This window comes from Agelaius phoeniceus, chromosome 5 (assembly GCF_051311805.1).
Source record: "Agelaius phoeniceus isolate bAgePho1 chromosome 5, bAgePho1.hap1, whole genome shotgun sequence".
Classification (NCBI taxonomy): domain Eukaryota; kingdom Metazoa; phylum Chordata; class Aves; order Passeriformes; family Icteridae; genus Agelaius; species Agelaius phoeniceus.
This window is the reverse complement of record NC_135269.1, coordinates 28,603,924-28,625,441: the sequence shown is the minus strand read 5'-3', so window position 1 is coordinate 28,625,441 and position 21,518 is coordinate 28,603,924. Positions and strand designations below refer to the sequence as shown.

At 34.9% G+C, this 21,518-nt stretch overlaps 1 protein-coding gene across 1 annotated transcript in view; it reads left to right on the top strand.

The window, feature by feature from the left end:
- The window catches only part of CFAP54 (cilia and flagella associated protein 54), a 103,782-nt gene that overhangs the window by 43,072 nt on the left and 39,192 nt on the right, over positions 1 to 21,518 (top strand). Inside the window, exons 28-45 of the mRNA XM_077178734.1 lie at positions 1,550 to 1,690; positions 2,125 to 2,221; positions 4,956 to 5,045; positions 5,689 to 5,815; positions 6,535 to 6,628; positions 7,583 to 7,722; positions 9,281 to 9,499; positions 9,917 to 10,053; positions 11,765 to 11,913; positions 12,591 to 12,818; positions 13,052 to 13,275; positions 13,377 to 13,512; positions 15,097 to 15,211; positions 15,752 to 15,910; positions 16,447 to 16,644; positions 17,512 to 17,599; positions 18,029 to 18,235; positions 19,796 to 19,862. Of these exons, the coding sequence (XP_077034849.1) occupies positions 1,550 to 1,690; positions 2,125 to 2,221; positions 4,956 to 5,045; positions 5,689 to 5,815; positions 6,535 to 6,628; positions 7,583 to 7,722; positions 9,281 to 9,499; positions 9,917 to 10,053; positions 11,765 to 11,913; positions 12,591 to 12,818; positions 13,052 to 13,275; positions 13,377 to 13,512; positions 15,097 to 15,211; positions 15,752 to 15,910; positions 16,447 to 16,644; positions 17,512 to 17,599; positions 18,029 to 18,235; positions 19,796 to 19,862 (2,616 nt within the window). The remainder of the gene's footprint in view (positions 1 to 1,549; positions 1,691 to 2,124; positions 2,222 to 4,955; positions 5,046 to 5,688; positions 5,816 to 6,534; positions 6,629 to 7,582; positions 7,723 to 9,280; positions 9,500 to 9,916; positions 10,054 to 11,764; positions 11,914 to 12,590; positions 12,819 to 13,051; positions 13,276 to 13,376; positions 13,513 to 15,096; positions 15,212 to 15,751; positions 15,911 to 16,446; positions 16,645 to 17,511; positions 17,600 to 18,028; positions 18,236 to 19,795; positions 19,863 to 21,518) is intronic.

The window sequence follows — 21,518 nt, the reverse complement described above, 5'->3', positions numbered from 1 at the left end:
CGTAATATAAATCTGTAGATGACATTTATGATTCAGATACTCAATCTGTTTAGTGAGATAAGGAGAAACATGGTACTGGATGTTTTTCCCTCATGTATAGGGAGATGCTGCAGTTAATTACTCACTATTATAAATGTGTAATACTGAAAAAGTCAGGTTTCCTCTAGCTTTGAGGAATCAACTAAGAGCCCATACTGAAGCTGAGCTGTGGCTAAGGATTTGAGAGATTGCCCCATGCTGGTGATTCCTCAGCTTGGTCTTTGTAGGAGCTGAATCTCCATGCTAACCTCACAAGACCAGATCTGTACCAAATAACCCAAAAAATGCTCTGCAAGGCCAGCAGGGCTGTGAGGCCAGGAGCCAAGGGCAGTGCCATGGCTGGCAGAGCAGCACCTGGTATTGAGGTTCAGCCAGGCATCCAGATTATCAGGCAAATTTGTGGTGATGAGGCAGGTCAGATTTGAAGCTGGGAAGTCAGTCCACAGGTGAGGATAAGGCCTGGTGAGGTGGATGGGGTCTGATCGCGCCCAGCAGGCTGGTCCATCATGATGGAACAGTCTGAGGTCAAGCTCAGAAGTTGGTCCATGAGCCACGTGCCCAGTCTGGTGGATCTATTGTCACACCCAGGCACAACTTGCACCAGGCTGGAGACCAGCATTACTGCCATATAGGAGCCAGCAGGGACTGTAGGCTTAGACTTGAGCTGAGAGGGAGCTCCTGGCCCCACAGGCATAGGCCCCAGGTGAATGCTATTAGAGCCAATAAAGCCTATTAGAAGCCTTGAAACCTTGATTAGGTGTTTGTTTGTTGGATTCCTCAGCTAATTGACTACCACTTATATTGGTGATTTTTTTTCCCTTAGAGATAGCATTTTAACAGGATAGCATACAGAATAGCAAAGAGAATGAGTGAATTGAAAATGCTTCTCATTAAAGCAGGGTATATATTTTTTCTTTTGACTTACAGTCAGGTCATGTACTGTGTTTATCCTAAGGTAATCTGTACACTTAGGATCACAAAGGCAAAGATCCTAATGTGAAGTTAGCTTGCACATAGTAGAAGCACTTGGGCCTTTTGAGCTCTATCTAAAGAAGATAAAGCCATTGAAAAACATTTGCTACACTGTTAATTTATAAATTTTGCAATTTAAAAATAAATTTCACCAGTTCTTTCAATACAATTGGGATTTTAAAATGTGTGCTTGATACCAGAGAGGCAAATAAGGATCATTTAGTTATCCTTTATGTTCTTTGATAGCAGTACTGCCTGAGAACAGGGAGGGTGTCAATCACAGCAATAGATATTTCTGGGTAAATCTTTCTATTCTCTGAGGGATAGGCTAAGCAGAATAGAACACGTAGATAACATCTGCAATTCCAATTATTTTACATGTCTACAGTCCTGGGTTTTTTTATTAAAAGAAACTTGCATATTGAGTAATTAATTTATATTTATAATATTCATGCATTTTGACAATTATAAGTAGACAGTAATGAAATATTACATATCATGTAAACAAAAACTTGTATAACAGATTATTCTTTTATAGGTACTACATTCATGGAAAGAGTACGAACTTTCAGCAATTATCATTAACTATGGGAAAAAGTTGTTGATCTCACCAGGAGTTTCACCTGGCCAGTCAGGAGATGTGAAAACTGAAGAAACACGCACTGGCAAAGCAGTAAAAGTAGTTGCTCTGGTTTTTAATTTTTCTTTTTTCTAAATTCTGTATTCTATTATTTTGAAGACTAGATTTATTAATTTTTTTGTTCTAGAATCATAGAATGGTTTATATTGGAAGGGACCTCAAAGATCATCCAGCTCCAACCCCCAGCCTTGGGCAGGGACACATTCTACTAGACCGGTTTGCTCAGTGCCCCATCCAGCCCAGTCTTGAACACCTCCAGAGATTGGGAGTCCCCATGCTTGACAAAATATGCTGTGCCAAAAAAGTCATGAACCTAATTTTTATTTCATCAGAAAAGAAAAATAATACAATATTGATGAAATTATAAGATATAGATTTAGAAGACTTGTGATCTAAGCTAGATTCCACTATTGACAAGCTGGTTTTAGTTAAGTTAAAGCTAAGCTTTCATAACAAAGTATTCAATATTTCAGAGACGTTCCTCAAGGGCATCCCATTTAGCTGCAATGGCAAAAGCAGCAGAAAATCTAAATTCTCTTGAATCAAGTCTACTCAAACTGACAGAACCAGGTGGGTGTACTGTTGAAACACGTCTTACCTTTGTCTGTGGAGTTTTCTATTGCTTGTTTGAAAAAACTACATTTACTGAAGAAGTACTTTTATTTCTTATATCTTCCATGATGACTCAACCAAAGCAATAATGATCTTGGTAATGATCACCTGGTGATGATGTGTGCGTTCATATTTTTGTAATTTCCACTGGAATACTCATTTCTTCTTTAAAAGGAATATTCCTTTGTGAACAATTCTGCAAATCTTTATGTTCTTCCAATCTGTTTAAATTGGATTCCATGTTATTTAGGCTTGCTTTATCTTTTTAATTCAGAAAATGCAGTGGCAAAGACCACTGTCCATTTATAGCTTGTCTTAATACCCCACCAATGCTAGTAGTAATGACCACTGCTGGAAATTTTAGTGGAGAAAACTCTCCCTGAAGAAAGTTAACAGAAATTGTTTTTTTTGTGAGGGAATTGCATGCATGCTAGTATTTAACTACCTTTTAACTCGGGAATGAATAAACATATTTTGAAGTATCTTGGATTCTGGATCAAGCACAATAGTTTTCTGGCTAATAATCCTGCCAAAGTTAGATGAATTAACAAGTAAGAATTATAAAGAAAATTTGGTTAGAACTTAATCTCAGAGACACCTCTGATTGGTACCTGGATAGAATGGTAGAGTAGTATAGATTGGAAGGTATTTATTCTATCCCCCTTCTCAAAACAGGTACAATTACATCAGCTTGCTCTGAGGCTTGTCCAGTCAAGTTTTGAATCTTTCTGAAGAAAGAGATTTCATAACCTTTATGGGCAACCTGTTCTGATAGTTAACCACTCTTATGGTTAGAGAGGTTTTCTTTAGTTGTCTTTGGAATTTTCTGATTTCTGGCTTGTTTCAATTACCTGTTGTGCTGTCAGTGAGGAGAGTCTGTCTCCACATTCTGTATTTCTCCTGTTAGGTAAGTATAGATTCCTCTTAGCCTTCTCTTCCTAAGACTGAAGAAACCCAGTTCCCTCAGCCTCTTCATGCACTATAGCTCATTGTCATCTTGTCTGTCCTTCTCTCAACTTTGCTATGTTGGTATCTTGTACTACAGTGCCCAAACCCAGGCACAGTAACCTAGATGTGGTCTCACATCTATTCTAGTGCTGAATAGAGGGGACTAGTCATGTCCCCTGACCTGCTGGCCATGCTGTTTCTAGTATAGCCCAGTATGCAGCTGGCCTTTACTGCAAGACCACACTCCTCATGTTCTAGTTATCATCCATCACCTCTGTACATGCATTTCTTCAGAAGAGGAAGTATTCTTGTGAAAAATAGGATAAGGAGTGATGGAAAAATTCCATTAATCTGTGCAATAATCCTTCATTTTTGCTCACATTGATGCCTGCATTCCTGCAGAACTAGTCACATAAGGAAAGAATTCTGTAAGTTAATTGACAATCATATTGATTAATTAATAGAAAGTTCAATTAATAGATTGATCAGTTAGAAAAAACTCACATTTTCAGTAGCTGGCAAATAATTGATCACTGTGTTGTCTGCTGTGTTGTTGAAATAGCCTATTTGTCAATCGTTTCAGGATACAAACTGAGAAGAAGCCTTTTGGTGTGGCCATGCAAAGCTTACAGCTGTCCTTACAAATATGTATTAATGGTTTAGGACAATGTGCTCGCCTGTCGGGCATGCTGTTAAAAGCGTTTGTCATAGGAAATCCTTATAATTGGATCAACACTTAGCATTCCATTAATGATAGTCTACAAGAAAAATGGAAAAGAGCTGAATCTGCTTCTTTCAAAAGAAGAGAAAACCAAAATATTTCACATGCAGTACAATTTCAATTCTGAAATTTCCCATAAAAAAAAATTTGGGACATATTTTTCTTTGTGAAAATGCCTATTTGGAGCAACATATTTTTTAACTTGTCAAATGGGAGAGAGTATTAAGAAAGGGTGTCCTAAAAAGAAAATTTTTAAAAGTCTGCTTTTCCTGCTGGCTGTCCTACTTAGTTGGACATTATTTACAATCAACAGTTCTAAACTGACTGCTCTCACTGGAGGTTGTAGCTATTGATCCACAATTACAACTGGTTGCAGAGTGCATTTTTAATCTTGCTTTTTTCAGGGATTTGCTGCATTGATGTTTTTCAACCACAGGACTTGTCTAAGCACAAAATTTGTAGATTATTTTTCTTTATGAAGGAAAAATAACAAGCAGTATGTGTAACATTGTTTTGGTGCTTGTTAGCTGGTAATGTTTAATCAGCTGTTGTGTTTAACTGCCAGAAACTTGAATCCAAGTTATTGTCCTATATATTCTGTATACTGTCCATATCTGTGTATTCTATATAAAGTATATTATTTATAGAATATAACTGAATTTCTATTCATCTATTTTTGTAAATATTTAGCTTAAGAAAAAAGAATCCTCTACCTACTTACATTATCCATATGCAGAGCATGAATGTAAGCATTAGTCAATAGCAGTATCACGGGAACAGTTCTTGCTGTATAGCCTTAAATACATTTTTGTCATGTCCTTTCTGCACATTCTTCTCCACATATGATTTTCATGGCTCTTTATTAGACCTCTGATGAACTCCAGACATCCTCTCTCATGACAGTGAGAGATTTAAAAGCAAACTCTGTGCTAGAGAAGGATTTTTTTTGTCAGTTATAAGTGGAGTTTTTATTGTATGTTCTTCCTGCTTTTCATAATGGATTTAATTTGATTATTGATGCAGGTCCTGGAACACAGCTTACAGGAAAGGAATCTCCTTTGTTACTCTACCCTGTAATTTCATGTTGGCCATCAGACCGTGCTTATCGAGAAGGTAGGGTAGTTGCTGTTTATATTAATTGTAAGGGCTCTTTTACTTCAGAAAGTTGCCAGTTTAGCAATCTCATTCTTGCTTGGAATAAGCTCTTGGGAATGATAACTTCATTTAGTTCTCAAATATAGAGAATCAAGTGAAACATAGCTTATAAAAAGTTCTCACTATAAACACATAGAGAATTGAATGCAACCAATTATTTGGGGTATTCATGCTAAGTATATAAAATATTAATATTTTAAATTGAATAATGTATGTTTTCTAATAACCTTAGAAACAAGTAAATTTTAAAAATGTGCCAAATTTTTCAAAGATTCTCTTTGTATGGAATGTTCTTTCAAAATTGAGGTACCCCATTTCCACATTAAATTATTTCACTGGAAGAGGAATTCACAGAAATCACTGTCTCTATAATGTTTGTAATTCTAGGAGTGTATTAAATAGAATGAGTTTATGATTCTGGATACACAATCACAAGAAGCATTTAGCAACTGCCGTTGTGTATCCCTGATTTTAGTGTCACTGTGAGTAGTACACAACATGACATAAATAAGTGCTTTGAGGCATACGTAGCTGGAATCCTAGCTGACTTCAGAATTCTGTTACAGCATAAACACCTGTGTTATTTGTTACTTTATTGCAGTGCTTAAATTCAAAGGCCACACGCGTTTCCTTGAGTTCTTCGTTCAACTTTTGCACAAAGTCATGAATGAAGAGAAGTTTCAGAATGTTCTGGAGTGGGCAGAGAGTGTGGAAAATAACTTGAAAAGGTAGATCTCTGTTACAGTAGTAGTGAAAAACTACTGCTTAGGCTCATGAGAGTCACATTTACAAAAGAAACTCTTAAGTTGTACCCATTAGAAGACTCATTGGGAGTAATTTCCATGACTCCTAGGCTGCAGAAGTTCCATGAACATGGATTACACAGCTGTTATTATGGGGTGGTGGCATAGCTTGGGAAGCTATGATGGGTTAAATCAAAAGCAAACTGATCAGGGCCTACTATAGTGTCAAAAAAAATCTGTGGGGAAAAGATAAATGGAGCCAAATTGTAGACACTTGCCTGAGAAGATCCCATTTTTTAAAAAACACATCAGTATTTCTAAAATATGAAAGGCAAATAATCAGTGAAAATGAGAAATATATATTTAGGGAACAGGAATTGTGGTTACAAGAGACCAAAACAGTAGGATGTGAAGAAATTATTTGCAAAATTCTGTAGTATAATTTGGGTAATGAAGAAAATTTTTGACTTTACTAGGCATTAGGAAGGAAATGTAGTTGTTATTCACAAATTCAGATTTCTGTAATAAACCTTGAAAATTAACACTTCCTATTTTCTTAAGAGGATGAAGGAAAGAAAGTCTTTTGAATTTAAAACTGCAAATGAAATAGGAATTGCATGATGTGCTCTATATGTTCCCAAAGATAATCTTATACTATGAAAGGAGTTTAACATGATGACGATTTTAAAAATATTTTTCATCAGGAGGAATGAGAGCTTCCTCGGTACTGATGGAATTTCAGCACAAGCAAGATCTCTCACTCTGGGAGAAAGCACAAGTGCTGCAGAAGTTCAGAAAGTGAGTTTTATTTTTAAGGAGTTATGTGTTTTTACTGGGTAGCAATACCATAAGAACAAAATAAATTTTCAAAAATTGTCTCATAAAAATCTCATCTCGAGATATTCACAGTTCCTAAAATTTGGGATACAAACTCTAGTCCTCAGCTGACCTCTGCACTTCTAAAACCAGGAAGAAATGATGACATGGGATTCATCTGAAAGACCAACAATTGTGAGAATTTCAGATAAGTCAAAATAAGGAATTCTGAAATCAGAAGAAACTTGCCTTACCCAACTCCCTTTAAAACAACATGGTGGTAATAGGAAGTGTCTTGGGTACCATCACATTCAGAAAAGGAGATCAGCTCAGGCCTTTTTGTACAATATGTACTTAGATTTTTTTTGTGAGTAATTGTTCATGGTTAACTCCTTGTGCAGATGTTCTAATTGCACAGTAAAGGCTTTTTGTTCAGAATTATTTTAAAATAATTTTTTACTTTTACTGGAAGATACTAATAATCTTAATGGATTTGTATTATTTTGCAGGAAGAGTTTTCTCCCTCATAATCCTCTAGTAATGTTGAAATATTGCTAGCATCTGAGATAGATTAGGAAAAGGGTTTTTCTGTCTTCATTTTTGCATTGCAAAGTTTTACTGTTTATAATATTAGGAAAAGAACTATCATTATTTCTGTGATGAAAACACTGGTATATGAAAGAAAATCTTTAGGGACCTGGCTGGCTTCTTTGTGTCAGGCCTTTGACATGTGCTTTCCAGAAAAATGGTGATGGTTTCTGGAATTTTTAAGTACTTCTTTTGCAGTCTTATTTTGACAACCATTTCCAGAATTTTTTAAAATATTCTGTTCCTACGTAAGCCAAACTGCTCTATACCTCAGGTGATTGATAATGTAGGTATAAATAATTATGTGAAGTATATTTAAGATTTTGACGCAAGACTTTTTTTTTAAAGGGAAAGAATACCTCACCTTCAGGGAAACCAAAGGCATCACCTTCAAAGAAACCAACAAAACAAGCTGTGCCTAAGAAAGGACCTCTCAGAGAATATTTAATGAAAAATCCAGATACAATGAAATCTTCAGAAGCACAAAAGTAAATGAACACAGTTTTCAGGCTTATATAGAGAAAAAAATATTTTGACTGAAATTTAGATTACAATTAAGTGTGTATTTTACTTTTTATATTATAACAAAGAGACTAGTTTCTGCACAGTCCTCTCATTTTCCTGATGTACTTTAGTATAAAATTGGTTTCCACTCAATGAAACAAAATCTGTTGCATTTTGGTTTAATAGCTGTTAATGATTTCAAGTTTTTGTATTAATAATCAAAGATTGTATTTCAGTTGTGTTAGCTTGAGCATGTTGATTCATCAAGGTGGAAAAGCTCTGATAATCTGAGTATTTTAAGGCATTTCAAACTGTGTTGGGGAGTTTATCTGTTACAAAGCTAATAAAAATATTTATTATTAAATAAATAACTTAATAGTAGTAGTAGTTTCAGAATGATTTTTGTGGACCTTGTGCTAGTCTTTTTGGACTATCTGTCTTGTATCTTCCCCAGAACTGTTTTTTGAAAAAAAAAAAAAGTAATTCACCTCTTTTTTTGGCAGGTATTTGTTTATATTTGTTTAACTTGCCAATAACATTACCTTCTGACCTAAAAGAATGTGTAGTACTCATAACTTGGTCCTTTGGTCACTTACGGTAATTAGCAAATAGGAAACTATAAATATTTGCCCATAAGCAATCATGTAACTGATTCTGGAACTGTCTTAAATAACCTAAAAAAAGTTTCCATATAATCTTCTAAATATTCATTTAAACCATCCAAAAATGTTATTATTCCTTCTTGACAGAAGAAACCCTACTGTACTCAAAATGATTTTCATGGCTTTCAGCAGAAGAGAGGATGTTTAACCTATCTTGGGTTTTTGTCAGCTACTCTTTTGTGTCTTACATAACAGTAATGCTGTATAATATAATCAAAATTGTATGTGGTATAATATTCAGCCCACATTTTAAAGGTGAAAAATAGGCAGAAAAATAATTTAGATTAATAAAGGAATCAGTTTACAGTTAATTTTTAAAAAATGAGATTTGGTTTGTATATAGCATTGTATGTTTGTCAAGTAATGCAGAATTTTTTCATCTCTCAGGGAAACCTTAAAAAACTTTGGCTGGAAATTAAAGGCAGGCATCCAGATTTGAAATACTATGTTCTTTTCATACTGAATGTGCTTCACTACCAAAGCAAAGCAATAAAAAAAACTAAAATCCAGATTTATAGTATAATAGAAGATCCTCCTGAATTGACTTTGAAGCACGTTATATTTGCTATAATAATCTGTACAATTCAGGGACAAATAACTTCAAAATGATCTAAACTCTTTAAAGTACTGAGACAATTATCTTATAGAAGCTGGTAAAATATAAAATGGGATTTATTGAGTGTTAAGTGCACGTAAAGAGGGAAAGCACAGTTGCTTTTCTTGATAAAGCAAAAGTCCTTTATTTAGAAATATGTCATATGCTTATGCATATTAATCTGGAGAGAGGCAACAGAATATCCGTGTATCTTTACCAGGAATTTTTTTCTAGAGCTTCAAGAAAAGAGTTTCATTTCTTGCTACTTCATATGTTTTGATTTAGCAAAGCCAAGGATAAGTTGAAGAAATTGGCTCATGAAACCTTAGTGATGCTGCTGACTAAGTATGTAATCCGAAGTCACTTTTGTCAAATGTGTCTTGAAGAGATGCCCTGGAAGTCTCAGATGAATATCTATCTGGCCCTTGCACACTACCATCTATTTAAAAAGAACCTGGAAGGGCAATATAACATTGGAATTAGTGGTTCACAGCATCTGGACAGGTACATCTTACTGCACTATCAGTGATTGCTATTAATAGAGATTATTGTGTTATTGCTGTTACTGCAGACAGATCTGAATTACAATATATATATTCATATTCATATGAACAGTTCAGCTTTCAAATACAAATTACTTGTTACTATGTAAAAAGCTTTGCTTTCCATCCTGTGGACATCAGGCACAGTTTTGGTTGCTAACTTCATTGGTGAGATGAAAGCTTTGAAATCTAACAAATACTAAGTTATTTTTTGGTTCCTTATAACATTTGGCTATCATTCATTATTTCTTATTTCTGAAGCTACTGGAAAGTAATCACTTCTGAGACACTTCTGAATTTTGTGTATGTACATAAAAATTCTTTTTGATATCATATGTGGAGGGTTTTTTTGTGTTTTCTTCTTTCTCCCATTTTGCAGTTACAATATTTTGGATCCTGAGATATTCTCGTTAAACAATTCTGGCACTGTATTGGCAAGGGAAGCTGCAGATGATAACACAGGAAAACCAACTCCTTCTCTCCCTGAAAAGTCAGAAGAGACTGAAACCCAAACCTGTAAGAATTTTTATTGGTGCACGACTGAAATCAGTTTCAACTTAACTCTTTGTTTGTCTTGATTTCTGGCTCTCTTGACCTCCATCGTTAGTTGTCCACGTCACCTTTGGAAAAACAGTCACGCCAAGACATAGAAGACATTTCTAGGTTTCCTCCTATTGTCATCCATTTGTTTTGGCATACCTAGTATAACAGAAGTCATAGTAAGTGATGTGGCATATCTAATAATTCTGAGCATTGTTTTATGTATTAATAAATATGTTACATTTTATCACTTAGTTATTCTTTATCCTATAATTTATTAGTAAGTTTGTAAGTTGAAAAAAGAATAATGATACTAGCTTTAGGTTTGCAGATACCAGACTACCTACACATCTTAAATTGATAATATTTGGAATGATTCTGAATGCATTGATAATTTCTTTAAGTTTCTGAGGCTTGTAACTGATTGGTAGTTTCCTTTACATTTCCTAGCAGGTCAAAATTTCCCTGGGTCATTCTGTAAGTAGTTTTTAAAGTTACAGACTGAAGTTTATTATTATCTTTCAAATTATAAGTAGAATTTAATTTTCCTTCTCTACTGCTTTCTCCCCAGTGTTTCCTCTGTCAGAAGCTACCTCAGGAACAATTTATTTTCTACCACTTTTATTTAATTTCTCTGTGTTTCACATTTAACATTTATTATTATTCTAGCTATTTTTAATCTATGAGGTTCCAACAGGAGCCAAAGGGCTCCTATCTGTGGGTAATTGTAAATGCAGGACTTTGATTTCCTCAGATGTCAGTGGTAGTGTACAAGTCAGCACAAAGTCTGCATAGGCTTCAGAAGTTCAACAAGTAATCACAGGCCTGGTCTTTTCAATATCTCTTCAGGGACACATTCTTGCCATGGCAGTAAAGATCAAATTTCTCCTGTATTTCCATGTAGGACTTCCTTAGGGAAAATCAGCTGTCCTCTTTGCCTTCTCCAAGGAGGTGTGACAAGAACTAGCACTTGCATTTCTCTGTCTCACTGGTTCTCTCTGCAGCAGACTACTTTTACAGAAACACCTTTGCCTTGATGCTTACCAATCACTGAGACACACTGAAATTGGCTGAAACCTGATATAAGTCCTCTTTACTATCTCTGAGCATTTGCAGCAGTTATGCTTAAAAGAATTATGTGAAATGTGTAGTTTGCCATAGAGTTCAAGTATTATATAGGAATTAGCTTCTGCCTGAACCCTATAGTTCAGATATTACCATATTCCATTACCATGAACCTTTACCTTTTCCCTTGGGGGATATTTGATAGTGAATTAAATAATGAAGGAATTCTACACATACCACAGAATTTATTAGAAATCCTCCTTTCTTCCTAGCATCTACTTTAAGAGGTTCTGTTTAAGAAAGATTCTTGCAAGCTTGCCAAGAGATTTCTTGTCATGGTGATTTCTTCCTAGAACTTAAATGAGGATTGTGTTTTGACTTTGAGGATGAAAGCTATTTGGTACCCATTAGTATTTTGCTCAAACTCGTTTTCATCCCAATTCCTAAGAAAAAGCATCATGTATTTTAAATATCATAACCTTACAGACATGATAACCTTAACATTGGCATTTCCCAACATTTAAGTATTTATCTGCCACAGGAAAATCCTAGCTGATTGTTTTTTTCTTTTTTTTTTTGAGAACTTCAACTCAATTTTAACAAGGGAGCTTTTTGTTTTCAGCCACAGGTAAATCTCCTAAAACCAGAAATAAACAGAGTCGAACTCCTCGAAGTCGAACAGCAAAGACCGACAAACAGGATCAGGTTCCATCAACTGCCCTTTTACTGAAGCATTTTACAAGCATCTTCTTGCATTTGAAAAGAGCAGTGGTAAGATGTGGTTGGTTTCTTATTAAACTATATATTACTAAGTAGTATTAATTACTAAGTATTAGTAATTAATGCATTAAGCATGTCTTGCAATACTTACTGCTTTTTGCATGAAATGACTGCAGGAAATTAAAAGTAAATTCACTGTTTAAAAGTAATGTTTTCTCATCTTCTGAAAAATGTCCAAGTACAATATATGAAATGTCAGCCATATCACCTATCATAATATATATTGTATCAGACATTCAGTAATTTATGTAATTGCTCTCTTTTTCATTCCACCTTTGTAACTTTCCTTCTCATGTTTGTTAAATTTTTCTGAAAATACTTGCAGATTTAACTTTCTCTTTACAGGTCTTAGTGAATCTCACACTAGAAACAGGAGAACCAGTGGTTGAAGGGAAATGCAGACTAACTACTCTTCCCATAAAACCTTCTAAACCCAAATAAAAGCACACCTATAGGTGGTGTGAATTAATTTTTATTTCTTATACTTACACCAAAACCTACAATTAAATTCACTTATAGTCCTTCTATGAAAAGGTAAAAATTAAGGTTTTGCAATGCCTAGACTGTAATTCTGAAAGATTATTTATGCCTAAGTTTTGAAATAAAAGAATGAAGCTTTTAATTTCTTCCTTTCCAAGCTATAGTTATATTTTGAATGGTGTACACAGGTTCTTGCTCACCGTGGTGGCCACTGGACATTGCTTCAAAATGCTTGTCGAGATCTTTGGAGCTATACTCAAGAATTTCAAGTGATTGCTAACCAGTCACATTCCCATATGGGTGCATTTCCCATCACCTGGGATCTTCTTTGCAACACCATCTGGTTGCCATTTTATTTTGCATCAGACATGATCATTGATATGATAATTGACCTACAAGCAAGCAGTTCTCTTAAGGTAAAAATTATTCTTGACAATAATCAAGACAACTCTTGATAATCAAGACAACTCTTGATTATCACATTTTCACTGGAGAGAGTTTTCTCTTTCTTGCATTATATTCTGGTATCTTCAAGTTATTCTCTGTAACAAGTTTTTTAGACGATTACAGTAGTTTCTGATCTCTGTCATTGATTTGTCCTAAAAGCACATTTGAAAATAACAGGTATAACAATGTTTCTTGACTGTAGATTGTGGATCCCGAAGGAGAGTTTTGCATTCCCAGTTGTTTAGGAGGTATTGCGGATGAGAATGGTGGTTCTAATCTTCACCCCCAGCCTCCCATAGATGATGTGAATGTGGTAGACCTGAGATGGATATGCAATCTGGTTCTTAAAACAATAGAATTGTTATATCATATGAAGAAGTGGGAAGCACTGGTGCACATAGCTGTACAATTTAACATATTTACACAGTAAGTTATACCAGCTCTAAAAAACCCCAAAAAAGTTAATATTATATAGTTTATTATACCATTATATTGCCTAATTACTGCACTTTGTTTTTTTTTTCCAGTGAGAGGTTCACAGAACAAGTGAGTCCACTCCTGGTGTATGCTCAGAGGCAGCTGCTGGAGAGAATACAGCAGTTCAGTGGCTCAGACAGCCATGAATCTCATTTCACAAAATATCTGTCTGATGATGCACAAAAGGTGAAACACGGATTTCTTTTTGGGGCACTGACTCTCAATGTGAGCTAAATGTGGAGAAGCACTTTCACTGATTAGCTTAATATGCTCTCTGATATGTTCCCAAATAGTCAATTATAACAAATTAGTGAACATAATTGATTGAAGTGCATGAAAAGGCTTGTATGACATGATTCCAAGAGCAGCAGGTGACCCAGAGGACATTTTTTCCATGCACACCATACCCATTCCATATTATAAGCCTAAATCTAATTTCGTGTTATTTCTTGATGCCACTCTTTTAACCTTAAAATATTTATTTGGATATTGCTTTGCTTCTGCTTTGGAACACTGCTCCAAAAGTTAATAAAATTGAGTTAAACCAAACACAGACAATGCCGATTAAAAAACTTTAAAAAACTTGATTGCCACCAAAAAAAAACCCCTAAGCAGCTCAGCAAGTTCCTCTCATTAAAAGCTGTGGCTCTATCTATTTGCTTAACAGTGCCAGTAGGAAATTTTTCATTGAATTAGCTATTAGAAATTAGTTTCTCACATTTTTTTAAAATGTAAGGTTTATTCCTAAGAAGTTTTGCTGAAGTCAGTTTCACTGTGGATATTTTTAGGATATTTCTATCACTAAAGTAAAGAGAGGACTTGAAGGAGAGGAGGGGGAAGTGGGATTTGGAGTACCAAAGAGGTTTGTTCTGAACATGGACATGGGGTTCAGGAGCCATGGCCTTACCACAGCGCAGCGGTGCCCAGGGTGTGCAGGGACTCTGAAGTCGCCTGTGGCTCACAAGGGCAGCTCAGGAGCTCTGTGTTCTCTGTTTCCTGCTGGCTCTCTCTGGCCCAGCCATTCAAACATGGTTCTTTGTCTGTAGAAGGGCACCACAGCATAGTGGTACCCTCATAGTGCTGGTAACTGAGCTGTGGAAAAGTAATCATAGTTTAGAAAGACAGCTTACAGATTAAAGACTAGTGTTAGGTAATAGTAGTAAGGATTTCAGGTAAGAAATTTGGAGTTTATGGTTACATTTCATAAATAAATGCCATTCAGAGAATTGTAGAACTATTTCTGTTGGTCCTTCTGCTTCTAAAGTGGTGTAACTACATTAGCAAGGTAAAAAGTCTTTTGTGGATTAGTCCTTTATAGAAGTCTGGAAGTTTGCTTCTCTGCCAGTTAGGCTGCTGTGGTTACTTGCTTAGAGCTATTTTGTACCTCTGTATTTAGCATTCCATTGTGTTTCCCAGGCAACATGTCCTTTAGGCATGCTTAGTGACAGGTTCTGTGCAAGCATGCATTCATCTGGAAAAAAAAAAGGTGGAATATTTGCAGAACATCAAGGAGTTGCTAATGATTATGGCAAATACCAAGTAAGAGACAAGTTTAGTGCAGTAACTTTGAAACACTTATATGCAATATTTAGGTGTGAATGTTTCACCTCTTACTGACAAAAGTACTAGTTATGGGCCACTGGTGTCTTTCATAATTAGTCCTCTTTTATTTTGTCATGTGACTGAGTATATAGATATTTAACTGTAAGAACTAAATGTCAATTTTTCTTAATATTATTCAGTTCTTATGAAACAAATCCTGCTTTTTAGATGAGATGCAGAAACTACATAGGGTACAAATTACAGCTGCCTGTTGCTCGTTCTGCCAGTGAAGGGGTTTTTCCTGGATGCTTTTTCAAACCTCCAACGAATAATGATTCTACAGGTCAGAGTACAATTCAGTATTGTGTGTTCTCTTTTCTCCCAGAGTTTTGTCTTTGTTTCATACTGAATTGTTTTTATAAATTCTGTTTCTGTTCCTTATCATACTCTTCCACTTCTCCTACAATTTGTCTTTTATTATAAACTGAGCTTTGTCTTCAAATGAGTGTTCTTGATATTTTGGATGTATTGTAATGTTGTCAAGATCTTTCAGAATATATTCAGACTCTGTCTGAAAGCAGAGAAAAGCAGGTGCCAGATAACCTACAGCCTGTGAGGCAGCATGGGGGTCTTGGTCCAGCTTTGTTTTGTTATTTTTGGATATCCAGCAATGTACCCCTAAGTTACTGTGAATAGCACTGTTATTGACAGATAAATTTGTTCCTGGTGGTTAATAATTTGCTTTAATTCATAAAGCAACAGGAAGAAAAGGGGAATATTTTAATATGCTTTAGTTTTGATGTTATGAAAATGTTCAAATATGTTTTAGAGGCTGATTATTTATTTACATATTACGATTTTTTTCTCCATAATTATTAATTAGCTTTAGATCACAATCAAGCAAAAGCCCTAGTTTGTGTGCCTCTTGATGTGAATGATACACTGAAATGTTTTAAAGAAACTCTAGAAAAATCTAAATATCAAAGCAGAGCACTGAGACACAGCAGGAAACTACTTTCATTATTTCTTGCACACACACAAGGTGAGTACTTCATTGAAGTGTTTTGCCCTTAATAAAGTGTATATGCAGTTAAAATAGCAAAGAGTGAAAGGAACAAATTTTTCTAAATTCAAGTTTAGTTACTGACAATTAGAAAAAAAATAGAATATGAAGTTAAATTTGAAGTTCTATAAGCACAAGCTACAACCCTTATTTCCTATGATTTGTCTAATAGTTGGATGATACTTTTTTTTTCCATGCAGCTGTTTCACCTGTCTGTCTGCAGCCATATTTCTGTCAGAGGACTGGTAGATCTTCCCAGGTTTATTTTCATTAACAGAGGACATACCCTTTGGTTACACTGACCAATGAATTATGTCCAATGAGTTTAATTAGGAGACACACAGAATTAGAGCATAGGAAACTAAATGGAAATAGGGTACACAGGAATTTTATATTAGTTTGATTAACATGTTTTGGAAATGTTTGGGGTGCTAGAAATATAGCAAACTGATCATATAAACAACTGATTTTATCATATAAACAAATTGATCATATAAATCACTTTTCCTATCTAGAAAATGCTGGAAGAGCAATCAGCAGTCCTATCTCTTCAAGCAGGAAGCTGAAATTTAGCATGGTAGATGAAGTGATATTTCTACCGACACCGTGTGACCTTTCTCAAGAAAAATATAATTTCTCCAGTATGGTTGAGGGCAGACCGATACCAAAGTCGCACCTTTCAGTAATTATATCTTCCTATGAACAAACAATAGGTAATTTTTTTCATAAATTTCTGCTTGCAGATCAAAAGTAACAACATTCTGCCTATCTATGTTTATGTATGTTTATTCCATTGGTATTTTTCCTCTGTCAGACAGCTGTAACTGTCCGAAGGCTGGTTTCTAGGAAAGTACAACCTTCTTCCTCTCAATTGAGGAAATCTGCTTTAGATCCTAAACAAGCCGCTAGTTGGTTCATAATTGTTATGGTTATCTCATTTTATGAAAAAGCATTACTTCAGTGGTGTTGTGCTGATTAATCCCCAGTTCAGAATTTGATATAATGTTTAGCAGATTCATTTTAATTCCATGACAGTTTTTTTTTTTCCTAGCAAACAGACTTTCGATTCTGTGTATTTGGATATGTGACTTAGTTACTTGGTTTCCATCTTACATTCTGGCATGGCTTTACTCATACAGTCACAGCTCCTGATTTTGCTGTATGGCTAAACAGGTCAAGTGCAGTAGCTCTAAGTGGTTTTATTTGCAGCATAGGTTCCAAAAATGTGTCTGTGAGAGTGTTTCTGTGCTGTATGCAGGCAGAGTTGTTTAGCAGGGCCAATGACCTTCTTTCCAGTTTATCTTGTGAACAGGAAGAAATTTGAGAGGCCTGACAAAACAAAAATACAAAAGATTAAGTAAACAGGTCCATATATCTTATTTTTGCTTTCAAAGTTAGTTGTAATAAGAAATGGTACATTTGAAGGTAAAATGTACAAGACCAATAAATTAAAAAAAAAAAAATTCATGCATTGAATTACATGTGAATTCATGTCTACTCATGCCAAATTTGTGCAAGGTTCAGTAACCTTTTTAATGATATGATAATTTTTTTTTTAATTGATGAAAAATAAATTACAGGGATCCTTGAAATGAGTAGCCAGAGAGACCTCAAGGTACAGGCTCTACATGAACTTGGAAATCTTCACTTTTATGCTGGAAATAAAAGGTACATAGTTACTGGATTATAAAAGAGCACAGTTTCATTTTTTTTAATTGTCAGTCCTATATCTCTTAACTGTCTCGTAAGTTCTTGTGCTGTCCATTAGTTCTTTCATCTAACTTACTATTAGCTGTATTTTGAGAGGGCTTTTTCCTATACATTGTTTATTTTTCTTAGCTACCTAATTGCCGTTGAGCAAATTAATGATACATTTTTATTTTAAAGAAGTAATGTCTATGGCTTGATAATTTAATTTGAGTCCAAATAAGTCCCTTGACCAGGAATGGTATCTCTTTTTTTTGTTATAGAAAATGTACTTCAATTTTTGACCCAATCAGAATTAGTTAAATCTCAGGCAATAAAGAAAAAACGAAGCAGATCTTATCTTCCACTTGGGAAAATGTCAGCAATATGATGGTATTTTTGATGTTACAGAGCTGCTTTTAAATACTGGTGTCAATCCCTTGATGAAACACTCAACATTGCTGATGCTCTTAACACCTGGCAAGAGTTAAGTTTTCTGAAAGATGCTACAGACTGCTTTGCAGTTGGAAGATCAACTGATACGAGTGAGAAATTTCTTTCTCAGGCTGGAGCTTGGGGATGTTTACATGCAGCAGTCCTAGTGGCTAAGATAGCTCAGTAAGTATCATACACATATATGTATTTCTATCCTATTTTAAACAAATGGCTCATCCAAGATATGAGGCAACTTCAAATTAATTAAAAACCAATAATGAGTTGATATAAAAAGGACTCATCAAAAGCAGAGTAGTTCTTCCTTTTAGGGAGAAATTTGCTTCTTTGAAGAATATTGGTTTTTCCCTTTTCTAGAGTGCTCATCTTTGATCATAAATGCAGCTGTATATGGAGAGATCATTAAAAGAAAACAAAATGATAAAAAGTCATAAGTGCAAGGATTTTACAGTCATATGATATTTTGATTGAAAATCAATATTTTCCAAGTTACTGCACGTCTTAAATATTAATGTATCTTGAGGTCAGATTTACTGCCTAAAGTACTAGCTTTCTGGTGAATTAGAACTAAATGAAATTTTATTTACTGTATAAAAATCTACTATCAATAAATATTTCCATCCAGTACTCCTTCACTGCTGGTAAAACACTGTGTATGTAATTCTGAGCTGTTCCTCAATGTATTATACAAAATATAAATCTAGAAGTACCCAAGGCAGCATTAAATGACCTTAGAAATGCTATAAACCATGAAAGGGCAGAGTTTCATCTTTGAGTAAATTGCCTTACCTGTGAAGCAGGTTGTATTAATAGCACTGTAAAATATAAGCCAAGGTAGCTTTGCAAGTAGTAGCATGGGTATTTCAGAATGAAGTGGCATTGCCACACTTAGAATTAGCACCCAAAAGGCAAAGGAGTGAATTTAACTTGATTACAAAGGACATCTCTTTTAATTCAGAGCTGTGGCTCAGTCTCGGGTCCAGTTAGGTGAGACCAAGTGCCCAGCTGCCTTTACAGGTGTTTGTGGCACCTGTCTGCTGCACTGGATGCTATCCCTGTGCTGCTAATATGTCCATTCCAAATCCTGGCAGGATTTGGAGGGAGCTGTCCTCCTGGCTTCTCCCTCAGGTGTTTCTTTTGTGTTTAGAACTGACTTGGGCTGTTAAACATCTCTCTCTTGAGTTGTTCTTTCTACAACAACTTAGTCATAGGCTGTAAAATGCAGATGAAAGGATTCTAATGTTGAAGTAAAGATTTCTAGGATTGTTAAGTAAAGATTTCTAGGATTGCTACCAGGATGGTTTAAGGCTCTGGTGAGGTACTGTGTGGGAATCATTACATTTAGCTAGACACCTGCCATGTTAAACTCCATGTGTTAGTTATCTTAGGCTTCCTTTTTGGAAAGAAATACACTTTAAAGTGTGAGTTGCCTAATCTGCTTTATGTTTTTAGTTTTGTATGAGATGGAGTTTGCACTTAGATTGCCTGTGTTTCTCCTGTAAGTTTGAAGATAGTCTAGACAAAGGGAGTTGTCTAGATCATCTTTGGTCAAAAGCTTCTTTGCATGGTGTGGCTGAGCACCTATTTAAAAACAGGCAGTTGTTTTCAGTAGAAAAACATCTAAATTGTGTTAGTATTATTATCACATTAGACTAAAAACCCAAGGATTTTAATAATTTATATTGATGGGTACATTAATATTTCTTATTATTTGTTGTGGTTTAGGTATATAACAACATCAAAGATAAGATTAAGAACAAAATACTGCTATTTTTCTGCAATACTTTTTAAGGTAAGAATGCAATTTCAGTTCATATTCATGAAGTTAACAAATTGCTTCTAAAATGACCCTGTGTTAAAATAATTCTCTTCTTGTTTTGGTTGTAAAGGAAAAATGGAGATCACAGGTAGTTGACAATTTATGCATATTAGATACAGTGTTTTTATTCTTTGATTTTTAACATTATTTCTATATTATAGCCTAAAAATTATCACTTCAATAGGAGGCTAGAGTGTCTCAGAGAAAAAATACTGAAAAGGGAAGATGACTAAAACATTTGATAGTCAAATATATTTTTCTTCTCTTGAAGTATTCTGCTCAGGAAGAGCTGGATGGCATCAACAACAGCAGAGTGCTGTCTTTTATATCTGTAGAGTCTTCACAGATTGTCTTAAATTTTCAACCAAGAGCACAGACTCTTTAGAAAAAAGCAATTTTTGAATATTTTTTAGCACTGAAAAATATTAGTTTGTAATACTAAAATCTGAACTCTATAATAACTTTGCTGTAAAACCAGAGGATATTAAAAATGATCCTGTTTCACTCACAAAGAATATAAGATCATTAAAATTAAGTTTGCAGACTTTCAGAAAAAGGACCCATAGAGAAAAAAACAATGTTTCAGTTTGCTTTTAAATGGAAGTTAAGATGTCAGTTTCAAAAGTAGCACAGGAAAAAGAACTGCAGGTATTCTGCCAGTTATACTCTACTGGGATTGATGATTACTCATCCCAGTGCAGCTTCAGGAGCTTATCTGGTTTCTTCCAAAACCAAGCAATGTCACTGTCTGATATCTTGTGTCATGATTGTGACTGTGAGACCTGTCCTAGGCCACATTGGAAAACTTATTAAGTTCACCAAAGGGAGAACAAGTTGAAGAAACAAAGGTAAAGGAGAATTTTTACTTGCTTCTAGCTCTGTAATTGCTGAACAATTACAAAGCAGAACAATGGTGGTTCCTCCTTTCAACAGAAATGGTAGCAAGCATTTGTTCCAGTTGTATAACAGTAGAAATAATTGTGACTTGACTGAAGTGGGTCTGATATTAATTGGGATAGAAGCAGCTTGCAGGGTGATTGTCTTGAAAAATATAATCAATTTCTGTCACGGCACTGCAAGAAGTTCAAGCTGTAATTTTTTCCTTGAATTGGAAAGCTTTTATAACCTTGTTTAAATTTCACCTCTGGTGTAGGCTTTAGGCTTGTTAATATCTCCAATCTGAGTGTAAATGCAAATTTCTCTAGGATATAATTGTTAATTATGCCAAGATAAACACAATTGGGAAGGAATATCCAACATCAGATACAATGTTAGCATTCTTCCCTTTTTAAGAGAGAACATTTAAATTATTTCCTTGAATTTCATATTAGTTTTTGGTTATATGATTTAAGCTGTTCTAGCTGACCTAGTTAAAGGTGGAGCTAGAGTGAAACAAACATTGAACTGGCTTTATAGTCAGCAACTCTCCCAGAAATTATTAAATTTCATATTAGCTTTAAGTTAAATGATTTAAGCTGCACTAGGTGATAAGCTGCACTGTCTGACCTAGTTAAAGGTAGAACTAGCTTTAAACTGGCCCTAAAGTCAGCAGCTCTCCCATAAACAATGGCAGGCACACTGTCCTTAGACTCTTTACAGATAGTTTATTTCTCCATCAACTTCACACAT